The 12,258-nt window shown below is 43.5% G+C and overlaps 1 protein-coding gene across 1 annotated transcript in view; it reads right to left on the bottom strand.

Annotated features, from left to right (window-relative positions):
• Positions 1-2,563: 2,563 nt before the first annotated feature.
• GABA-B-R2 (gamma-aminobutyric acid type B receptor subunit 2) overlaps positions 2,564-12,258 on the bottom strand; it is a 52,306-nt gene continuing 42,611 nt past the window's right edge. The window contains exons 7-10 of the mRNA XM_072305308.1: positions 10,204-10,428; positions 7,314-7,647; positions 4,446-4,539; positions 2,564-3,017 (exon numbers count right to left, since the gene is read on the bottom strand). Coding sequence (XP_072161409.1) covers positions 2,564-3,017; positions 4,446-4,539; positions 7,314-7,647; positions 10,204-10,428 — 1,107 coding nt within the window. The remainder of the gene's footprint in view (positions 3,018-4,445; positions 4,540-7,313; positions 7,648-10,203; positions 10,429-12,258) is intronic.

Below are 12,258 nucleotides of genomic sequence, written 5' to 3'. Positions count from 1 at the left end.
AGAAATTGAACGTTTTTCGTAATCTTTGATCGGCCCATTCTCGAATTCCTTTCTTCGTTCCTTCCCTCATTCCGTTTGTTCCTTGCCGAACCCGTAATTCCCTGGTCCATTCCAGATTAAATCTTTGCAATCGGTGAAACTGTAATCTTTATTCCGTTTGTGACACTATGAGGCCTAAAATGTATGTATGTATGAGCCGCTTTTACGGCGCGCTAGGGCGCTCTGCGACGCCTATTCTCCACAGGAATCTGTCATGGTAGAGATCCTCCGGAAGGTGGCATCTCTCCATCTCTTCAAAGGGCCTCTCTTTCAAGGCTTTGAAGGCCTAAAATACGGGAACCAATCAGAAATGGATTCACGTTGTCTTGACTCTCAGTATAAAGGGACTCTAGAGGCAGAGGAGGAAGAAGATTGATTTGGTTACCTGAGCTCGGTGCGAGGTTTGAGTGGGGGAGGGGGTTCTCATAGGTACTCGACGATGTCGCATTTGATTGCTATGTTGGGACAGGAGGCGATGGCGGCGCCGTGGCGCTCGGTGAGGAGCTTCTGGAAGATGGGGAGGATGGCCAGGTCCAGGATCTCCCCCTCGCTCACGGCCGTCCCGAGGACGTTCGGCGTGCTCTGGACGTGGCCCGGCCCCGGCTTCTTGAGGCCCCCGCCCCCGCCCCCGCCCCCCGCCCCCGCGCCCCGCCCCGCCGCCCGCCGCCGTCCGCCTTCATCTTCCCGTTGCGCCGCTCCGACACCGACCGGTGCATCATCGTCACCTCCTCATCTGAAAATCAAAATCCCACATGAAACATCAAACAGGTGAGATTGTATCTGTCGAAGGCAAATAGTCAAATCAGGCATTTTGTCAAATGCCTCGGCAAATAGTCGAATATTCTTACTATATTGAAATTTGGATTTTCCCCCCCTAATGGACCACTAGATAAGGTACGAATTTCAGCATTCTGATACATGCTTCTTAACCAAAATTTCACGTAAAACACAATGCACATAACGAAAACTATTGAAATTAACTCCTTACTAAGATATTAAATGATTCTTGATGCGTGAATGCAAATCACCCGCTCATGAAAACTCAATGATCTACGTGATTCACATCGCACGCTAAACGTTATCATGACAGCCTCTACGATATACAAATCTGGCAACCTCAATCTTGACGCTTTGGCTCAGCTATAGCAAATTGCTTACAGTTTGAACAACACATGGTGAAAAATGTACATTGCTCGATTGAGAAGCTTGCTGAAACCGTTGTAGTGCGCGATTTGACTCACGTAGAGCTTTGAGTTTCTTGTGAGCGGGTAGTTCAAATTCCTCGTAACCAATGTGAAATAAAAACGTGAATATCTTCGTTAGGAGTTGGTTTAGGTAATTTTCAATGTGCGAATCGTGCTCTACGTGAAATTTTGACTCGGAAACATGTATCAGAATGCGTAAATTCGTACCTTGTCTAGTGGTCCATTTAAGACTAAATAATTCGTTGCTCCTGTAAGACGGAATTCTCTGTAAAAATATGCAGCATACTTTAAAAATCCTGAATGCACATCTCTCATGAGATTTTCAACAAGTGATAATGCATAGAATTTTTAAAATTTTGGCAAGCAAAATGAAAGCAAAGCAAAAAGAAGAGTTGTTTCGTAGAGGAAATGAAATCAAAAGGAGATAAATGAGATATGTCCAAATAAGAGGGGAAAATGGGGAGAATGAGGGCAAAAAGAATATGAGAAATAAGAAAAGGGGAAAGAGGAGGCGAACGGCCAAGAAAAATATATCTTTGATGACTTCTATCTACTTTTCTTACTCTTATTATTCGTATTTTTTCTACTTTCTTATACTTCTTTTGGTACTTTTTCTTCTTCTACGCTTCTTCTACTTCTACATCTTCTCCATCTTCTTCCTCTTTCTCTCTTTCCCTTATTACTCATACTCATATTCTTGTTTCCCCTATTTCTCTTCTGACTTATCTTCTCCTTCCTCTCATTCTTTTTACTAATTCCCATTTCCCTCTCCGTATTTTCAAATGCGCCGCTATCTAACATATATCAGAAGACCTAGGCTATTGCACATACGCGTTTTCAAAAACCCTCCAGTTGAGGATAGAAAAAACCTAAGTCTATAAGACTGGGACTGGGTCTACATAGGTTTCACGATAGCAAAAAGTTGCAGTGATACAGCAAAATCTGTTATTCATCTTAACTTACGGCGTGGATTCTGGCTCCATTTTCATAGCCCCTTCCCCCCACTTTTGAATTTTAAGAAGAAAATTATATAATCGTTTTAAGCTGATTTTGTGCTATTTTGAGCAGTAAGAAAAACATTTTGTGCGGCAAAATTTTGGATTCACGTTAACGCACTGGAAAAAAAGAATCTTAAATTTGCCGCCAAGAAGTATTTCTTCTTGAATCAAGAATTTTGCTGGTTAATATAAGCTACTTTTTTGCTTAACCCAAGCATTATTTTTCTTGAATCAAGAAAAATTCAGCTTAAAGCAAGATAAAGAAAATTCTTGGCGGCAAATTCAAGAATTATCATGCTTGATCCAAGCTACTTTTTTTTTTCAGTGCGGGTAAGGAGGTTTAAAGGTATACTGACCGTCCGACGGGGAGTGGTTGAGGATGCAGCGGGAGCGGCAATTGCGCTGCGTCATCCAGAGCTCGTCCTGCATGACGTAGGTGGGCGGCTGCCGGTGGGCGTGCGGGTGGGCGGGCATGGAGGTGCGGCGCCCGCCGTGCGGGGTGCCGGCCCCGGCGGCGGCCTTGCAGAGGCTCGAGCGGCGGCGAACGGAGCTGCTCCCGCCGTGGGGGCGCCCGTGGTGCGGCGAGTGAGGCGAGTGGGGCGAGTGGGGCGAGTAGGGCGCCCGCGTCACCGTGAACGGCTCCGGGGTGGGCGCCCCCTCCGGCGAGCCCGCGCCGTTGTACATCGCCTCGTTGATCATCGACAGCGGCGCCGAAGGCAGGCCGTCGTCCACCGAGATCGACGGGATTTTATTGCTACAGATGGCGCCTTTTTTCCTGCAACACGAGGCACGGACTCAAAGTTGGACTACAATTTGCAATCAGGAACTAGAATACCAGGGATAAGAGACCCTCCACTGGTCCCTGCGGGCTGATTATTGAAATTTATAGACAAAGAGGACAAGAAGGGTATGGAGGGATCCTATTGGTGGAAGCGGGTGGTTTTAATGGACAAACGACTAGGTAATAGACTAACTGACGGCAACCCACGAGAGACCCGATAGTCAGTCCATCATGTACCCCCTTAGTCTATAGGAACCACCCATTTCAACCAATAAGATCGCTCTATACTCCTTATGTCTTCTTTGTCTATAACTTTGTCCATAAATTTCAATAATCGGCCCGCTGGTAAAAATTGGCGATAAGAGCTGCACCGAAAAAATGGTACGCTAATTTTGGCACCTAGGATGTCAAAAATGTGTCTGGTCATCCTAAGATGCTAACTTGATTGCCCACGCAGTTTAATTTGCATTCGTAGGATGTAAAGTTAACTGCGAGGGCAGTACAGGCAGCAATTTGGGATCACCAGACACGTTTTTGACATCCTAGGTGCTAAAACAGCATACTATTTTTTTCAGTGTGCGTTTCAAAATACCATAGGAATTCTTATAGCCGGTTAAAGAAGGCTACAGAAAATCATAAAGCTGGCTGTAGAGTGCGGAGAAAATCATACGGCCGGGCTATACGAAGCAATAAAAAATTATGCAGCCGGGCCGGGCTTTACACTTTATCGCCTGGCTGTTGCTTTTTCGCCATCTATTATAAAAGGCTATAAGAAATTGTGTAGCAATTCGTGTGCTTTGGAAATCATTAAGTTTCATACGGAACCACCTTAATATTTACAAAACACACGTTATATTTTCCTTTAATACATATTTTTTTCATCAATTAAAACGAGAAAAATCCATACAGGATGTGCAAACATTTCAAAATCATGAGTTGAATAACGCTGACTCCGCCAGATTAAATATTAGAGGCTAACACAAAGCGGAGCGGCGACGCACTGGCGCCTACAAACCTAACGGGGATACTTCACGCATTGCGCAACGCGTGAAGTATCCCTGTTAGGTTTGTAGGCGCCAACGGCGTTTCGCGCTGGCTGCTCGCCTGCCGCACCGCAGCGTGCCACGGCGCTTGAAGCAACTATTTCACACCAGAGGTATTGCACAGTATCATACGAAACTGAAGGCGCTCTAATATATTAGGAATGCATATTTTAGGCATCCATCAAAAGTACGGAGCTTTCCTCGCAAAATAAATCAAGATACTACGGCCCAAAAAGAGAGCAGTGGTCCAAAAACTCACTAAGTCCTAGCATCCGTAATTAGTGACGTTTAGCATACACTTTTTTTTTAGCATACACTAATTTGCTTTTTGATCAGTGATTATATTTCAAAATGAAACTGAGGAAAATTCTATGCTTACCTGAGAGCGGGAGTTTCAGTTGCGTTCTCATCCCCATGGGAGGAGTTTATGGAACATATAGAGCTAATATCAGTCGTTTCTGTGCCCGAAGGAGCTGAAACAGTAAACAGACACACTCAAAATTGAAGGGAAAAAGTTGCCTCAAAATACATCTGTGAGAGATAAATCATTTTTAAAATTTTTTCAGAGAAGATACTTCTGATAGCTTCCACTGGGAGGACTCGGACCCGAGTCAGTTCATCCCAAGAAAATTTTATTAATTACACTTATGACAACAAGATAAAGGCACCTTTTGAGTTGCCGATGGCTTATCAGTTATCACTCATTAAACTAGATATAGATTGCATGTAGCAAAAAGGAACCAGCGCAAGTACAGTGTTGCCTTCGTCGCCACTGACCTCACTCGCGCTTTATAGTTCCCATTCATCCTTACGGCCCTTGACTAACGAGCACACCCCTCTTTTCCACCCTCGGGCCGATTATTGAAATTGATAGACAAAGCTATAGACAAAGTAGACAAAAGGGATACGGCGGGATCCTATTGGTGGACGCAGGTGGTTGCAATGGATAAAGGAGGTAGTAAATAGACTAACCAACGGCAACCGACAAGAGATCCGACTGTTGGATTGGAATTGCAAAAAAGGAACCAGAGGTATTGCAATGCTGCTAAGATTGTGCATGTGCAACTTCATTATTTGCAATAAAATTACTGAAACCTTGAAAAAATATGAATTTACATAATAATATTTGTCTTAAATGCATAGTTTTTAGCGAGTAAAATAGGAACTGTTGATGGATAATCAGGTTTTTCCTCCAAGGCAAAAGAAGATGCCCAATTTCAGCAACATTGCAATGCTCCTGGTTCCTCTTTGCAAAATGCAATCCAGCTAGTCCATCAATTTCCTCCTTAGTCTGTATACGAATCGTGTGTTGCATCCAATAGGATCGCTCCACATACTTCCTGTGCAGTGTTCGAAACTCACAGGCGCCAACGCGCCAAACGCGCCTAAAAAATCGGCCACGGCGCCTAAAAAATGAAGGCTCTGCGCCAACGTGGCACCTAAAAATTGCCCCTTAAAAATCTGAATTTTCATATCAGGCGAAAATTCAGCACTACAAGTGAAAGCTTTTTCTATTCTTCACGATTTCATCCTTAGTGCTTTTGTCTTCCCCAAGTTACAGCTACTCACTAGTTCTGTTACGAAAACATCTTGCGTCTAACTTATCCTAAAGTTTTTACCCCCTCAGTTTCGTACTGGTGCGCATATTAGAGTTCAAAAAATTAATTTTGACTCTAATTTTAATTTTTGGAACTTCTTGGCTTTGTTTTCCCTGCGAAATGGTGTGGACCCAGCATTATTTCTCCACCTAGTTACATACAGTTTGGGCCACTTCTTAGTGGTTTTTTTTTTTTCACTTTTTACTAAATGCGCCGTAATATATGGGCAAAAAGTCAATTTGGTCCCTAAAAAATCTTCAATGGCGCCTAAAAATCGGGCTTGATGCGTCATATGGCTCCTAAAACTCAAAGGTGAGTTTCGAACACTGTTCCTGTGTCTTCTTTGTCTATCAAACTCAAAAATGAGCCCGCTGTCTCTGGTTCCGTTTGCACTGAAAAAAAATTCTCGGCGTTTTTACCAAGGTCCGTTGGTACCTTTACCATCTCAGTTTTTTTACCAATTATTGGTAATGTTACCAAGACAGACTGGTAAGCTTACCTAAAAACCGGTATTTTTACTGGTTTTTTCAGGTGAGAATACCACTTTTATTGGTAATCAATTCCCGGTAACTTTGCCATTTTATCTCGGTAATTCTACCACAGTCGATAAAAAATATTGGCGTTTTTACCAAGGTCCAGTAAAATTACTGAGAAAGTTCAATGATTTCATCGAGATTCCTCGGTAAAATTACCAATTCCATAAATGGCAATTTTACCAAGAAAAAACTGGGATCAAATAGAACCATGAATTCTTGGTTATTTTACCCTTGTCTTAGTAAATACACCGAGATTTTTACTTTCTCGCTCCCCTAGGGTAGAGAGGAAGTATTGTCATTCTCTAAGAGAAAAAAAAAAAAAAAAAAAAAAAAGTTAAAATTTCATCATTTCTAGACGTTTTAAGGTCCCAAGAGTCAAAATAACCATACTTGAAAAAAAGTGTGTCCGTCCGTCAGATATCCCCCAAATCTGTGTACAGCGATATCTCAGAATCCATCTGTTCGATTTCATTCAAAATTGGCACAGAACACCATATCTATGGTCTCCTTATGCACGTCAAACGATTTTGGGCTACGCTAGAATTTGGGGGGGGGGGGGCTAGGGTCAAATTGGGTTAAAGGTCCATTTTCAGCAAAATCACACGGAAAGCTCATTTTTTTTTTCAGTGTGGTAGAAATGACTAGAGTCCCTTTATACCCAGAGTTAAGACAACTCGATTATCAGCTGACTGGCAGCCGGCCTTGGCTGGCCATGGAGGCCGAAACGAGTGCACCCAAACGAACGATATTGAGGGATAAGGATCAGGAATCCTGCGATATCTGTCACACAAAAACAACAACATAAACAAATTGATCAATTAAAAAGAAAATGAGATTGGTTTGTGAATAATTTCTTAATTTATTGTCATTTTGGACCGATAGAAATAACAATTTACTCTTGATAAACCACAATTAGGTAATATTTTCATTATTCTTGTTGACATTCGAGGTACCGCCATCTTGGTGCACTCGTTTCGGCCTCCATGAGAGAGAACCAATCAGAATTGGATTTTTTTTTAGGCCACTTTCAGCCCAACCCTGGCCCAACCAAAAGTGAGTTGTCTCAACTCTGGGTATAAAGGGACTCTAGAAATGACTTGAGTTTCGATGTACTTACGTTCCTTGCGGAGCTGGTTGAGCTCCTGCTTGGTGGGAGCCTGGTGGTTGGGGCCCTGGGCGGGTGGTGGCGGTCGTCGGCGGAGGCGGTGGAGAGGGTGGTCGTCGTGGTGGGGGCGGTGGGGGTGGGGCCGAGCTGGCGGAGCAGCTGCTGGAGCTCGTTGTCCCGCTCCATCATCATCTTCCGCCACTGCTGGTTCTGGGCCTTGGCCTCCCGCATCTTCTCCTCCAGCTCGGACGAGTCCCGCCGCATCTTCGACGACATCGGCCGCAGCGTCGCCCGGATCCGCTTGTCGATCGAGCCCCCCGGGTTCCGGCGCAGCTCCACCACCTGAAACCAATCGTACCCATGCAATGCTCGAAGAATCAGGAGGGTATGGATTTGATCGACATGAATCGATCGAAAAATGAAAACGTGAATCGATCGACGTGAATCGATCGACAACCGTGAATCAATCGACAAACCGTGAATCGATCGACAAACCCGTGAGTGGATCGACAAACCCGTGAATCGATCGACAAATCCGTGAATCGATCGACAAACCCGTGAGTGGATCGACAAACCCGTGAATCGATCGACAAATCCGTGAGTCGATCGACAAACCCGTGAGTCGATCGAATTTTGTCGATCGAATCGGTGTCGATCGATTCTCGTCGATCGATTCACGTTTTCATTTTTCGATCCATTCATGTCGATCGAATCGGTACGGGTGTTTTTAAATTAACTGTCGATCGAATCGGTGTCGATCGATTCATGTCGATCGAATCACGTTTTAATTTTTCGATCGATTCATGTCGATCGAATCGACACCGGTCTTTTAATAATATGTCGATCGAATCGGTGTCGATCGATTCATGTCGATCGATTCACGTTTTCATTTTTCGATCGATTCATGTCGATCGAATCCATACCCTCCGAAAAATCATCCGCGGATCCAGGAAATGGGTCAGTTGTGCTGCCGTCCAACGCAAAAACGCCGTAAATCCATTCCAGATTTTGAAATCCTTCTTCAGACAAAATGCTGCGTTACAAGAATACCTGGCCACCACAGGGAGAAAAAAACCTCGTGCGTGGGACCCGAAGTTTAGGTCAAACGGATCTCTGAAGTTTTCGGAATGAGCATCTGAACACTTTGGGTCTAGCTGTCGAGGTTCGGATCACTCATCTGAAATTTCAGTCCTTACATCTGAAGTACTTCAGATGTGAGAACCGAAGTACTTCGGATGTGAGAACTGAAGTTCCAGATGTGTGATCCGAACCTCAGCAGCTGGACCTTAAGTGTTGGGATGCTCAATCCGAAAACTTCAGAGATCCATATGACCTAAACTTCGGGTCCCACGCACGTAGTTTTTTTTTTTCCGTGCACCATGCTTCATATTTTCAATTTAACTTCCTAATGGTACACTGTTAAAAATCAATGATTTACTCTGAGTGAATAGCCGGCGTGAAAAAAAAACTCCAGCGCGAATTTCGCGCCGTACTCTGAGTGAATAGATCAGAGCGTAAATGTCACCAACGACGGACGAATTAGTTGAGGTACCTCAAGTAGCGTGAATTCAGGGCCTCCTGGTATGAGCGCCGAATGGCAAAGTGGCAGCGCACTCGTTTATCACCGCCGTGACTCGAGTTCAAGTCCATGCTACGGCAGTTCCGTTTTACGTTTGCCCGTCAGATTTTCACTCCCGCCAGAGCGCAAAATTCGCGCCGGATCCATGCCTTCAGAGTAACAGGTAGTCAAAATAGCAACTGAGTAAGCGTGAATTTCGCGCCAGGATTTTTAACATTGTATAACAAAGTCATTCTGAAGGTACAAAGGATGGATGTTTGCAGCCTTTTTTGCTATGGAGCATTTTGTCTGAGAAAAATGTGCCGAATCTGAGATGGAGGTACGGCCTTTCTGCGTTGGACGGTAGTGTGCTGGTCACAGAATCGTGTTTTGATGCTTGATTCTTGTAGATCAGCTAAAATAATCAGATCCGTCCAAACCGCAACTTTTCACGTTCAATATTAACCGAGATATCGCGCTTTGAAAAATTCAGATTATGACGCCATCCACCGCGGTGGTGACACCCTTGGTTTCTTACACCTTGTTTCCATCCGAGTTTCACGTTGAACAACCAGTTCAAATGCGTCTTCCCTGATTGATGAAAGCAAGGTGGAAGAAACCAATAGTGTCACTACCGCGGTGGATGACGTCAAAAACCCGACTTTTCAAAGGGCGATATCTCTGTTAATATTGAACCTAGATAGTTGCGGTTTGGACGGATCTTATTATTTTTAGCTGAGCGACAAGAATCAAGCATCAAAACACGATTCTGTGACCAGCAGAACTGGCTCATTGGCAACGTTGTCTTTACTCCATTTAAACCTATGGAAATATATCGATTCTTGGAGCGGCCAGGTACTCCGACAAGAATCTATTATTCAGCATAGGTTAATATGGAGGAAATCCGGTGTTGCCAAATTGCTGGATTCGCTTCTACGGAAAAGCGAGAAATCAAAGTAAATAATTATCAGCATTAAGGGGCAATTTTACAAAATTTTACACAGGGGTCAGTGCTTGGATTGCAAATTCCAGGAATATGCAAGAGCTCCATTATTATCGCCCTGGCCCCTAGCGGCGAGGCGTGAATGATCGATTAACGATAATTCCGTTAGACGCTATGGTAAAGAATCGATTGTTCACGTGTTCGTTGCGAACACCCTGTTTATCGATCTTTTTCCACAGTTTTTTTAAACTGAGTAATCGATATATCGCAAAGTTTGCCACGCCAATGCTGCCTGGTGTTTCTTTCCGAAACCACCGTGTGGCGGCTCCAGAACTCAATTGTAGATAGGGATTCTTCGGTAGAAAAGACGGAGTGTTTAAAGGGGGAGAGAACTCACTTTGGGAACGAAGACGAGGCAGAGCGTGGCGGTGGTGCAGAAGATGATGAAGAAGGAGATGATGATGAAAGAGACGTCCTGCTGGTCGGAGAGGACGAAGGAGATGGCCGCGCCCATGATGCACATGAGCACCACGTTGTAGACGGACATGCCCACGTACTTGGAGTCGTTCAGCGCCGGAATGCTCACGTGCCGCGTCTCCCACGCTAGGAACGCCCCGAACGCCTGCAAAACGCAACGATGCAACACTCATTACAATACCATGCCATGCATACAGAAACCGGATGAAAATCGCTTCCAAAAAAGGCGTAACCACCAAAAAAAGTCAAGTTTCGAGAAAATTTGATCTCTTTGATAATGGGTGTGTTGCACGCCAGAGATACAGCCATATATAAATATCCTTTTGACGGGTAAAATCTCACGAAAATCACGCTGAGGGCATAGAAAAAGTCTGAAATCCACTCCTTAGCGCCCAATCTGTGTAGCTTATGACACGCTTTTTCAAGTTTCTTGCGTCTGCGGGTAGTTTTCTTGGTGGCCGGCAGTCGGGTTTGATCGGAAAGACACGTAACCTAAATGAACAAACAATCTCACGGGCTGTTATAAACTCTCCTTGCGCAAGATTTCAATTGATTTAGAGCTTTTTTTTTCAATTTAATGAAAGAAAAATGAAACATACGCTTGGAAATCATAAAATAGAAAAACTTAGTCAATCATTTGTTTACTTTGGGGTATTTCTCTCTTCTTCTTCTGCCTGTACAAACCTGATAGGCGGTGACTGAGAAAATTGCCGCAGGCGCGGAAACCTTGAAAAAGCGTGTTTCAAACTACGCAGATTGCGTGCTAAGGAGCGGATTTTAGACTTTTTTGATGTGCCCAATGTGGTTTTCGAGCAAATTTACCCTTCGAACATGTATTCAGTTCACTGTGTCTCTTGCGTGCAACAGACCCACCCTCTCTCATGTTTCATTTCGTGAACAGCAAACTGAGCAACAAACCATTTTAAAGCTTTTCATGAATTTTTCTTGGGCTCCAAAAGATAAGCATTGGATTCTCCTGATAGAAGGCGACGGGAACGGAAAGTCCTATTAAAAGAATGAAACAGGGCGTCGATCACGATATTTTAGGATATTACTTGTTGAATGAGCTTGGGGAATGCAGGCACATGTAGCGATTGGGTGTTGTAAATCGCCAAAAAATGCTGCGGGAGGGACATGTGCACATGTACAAAGTATGCACGCAAAAAAATTTAAGTCAAAATATTGCTTATAGTTTTCTCACGGAAAAAACGATTTCGTACTGAGCACTATCTGTTTAGATCAAATGGAGCCAGCTGAAATGGCAGTACTTCCGAGACCTACAGTATGTAGGGCTGGACAGTAAAGTTTTAGAGGTCAGCACTACTGTCATGCTAGCTAGCTCCATTTGACCTAAACAGTTAGTGCTCAGCACTAAATCGTTTTTTCCATGTATTAAAAAAGCAAAATTCTAGTGTAAATTAGGCATATCTGATGTTTGGTTGATTTCGGTTAATACTGTCCTTTTGATGACTTGGATTATTGATTTTCTGTGATTTTTTCTTAAACGGCTTTAAAGAAGTTATCCAAATAAAAACAAAAATGAAACGCATGCGACAAAACTTAATGAGCACTACACATCATTTTGGAACAGCTAAAACCAATAACCAAAGAATTGACGCAGATAAATTGTGAAATACAAAATGAAAAAAATATTAAAATGTTTGAGTGCGGAGCGATGCTTACTTACCATCAATATTCCTTTGTACGCATATATCACAAAAACGAAAGTGGTCATGCGATGACTCATACACGACTCATTTTCGGGCACTATCATAATATCCTCAAATTAGGCTGTGGCTGAAAAAGAAAAAGAAACGATCGAGGGTCAAAATAAAAACCGTAATAAATGTATGAGTCACGATGCATCTATCAGACCCAACACAAATTACTATCTAACCAAACCAAACCTAACCTAACCCAACCCAACTGGAAACAGTATCATGAAACAGGTGAAAATTTTCTACCTCATTTCGTT

Source organism: Bemisia tabaci, chromosome 10, assembly GCF_918797505.1.
Source record: "Bemisia tabaci chromosome 10, PGI_BMITA_v3".
In the NCBI taxonomy this organism is placed as follows: Eukaryota; Metazoa; Arthropoda; class Insecta; order Hemiptera; family Aleyrodidae; genus Bemisia; species Bemisia tabaci.
The sequence above is the reverse complement of the archived record's forward strand: the minus strand, read 5'-3'. Positions and strand labels throughout refer to the sequence as shown.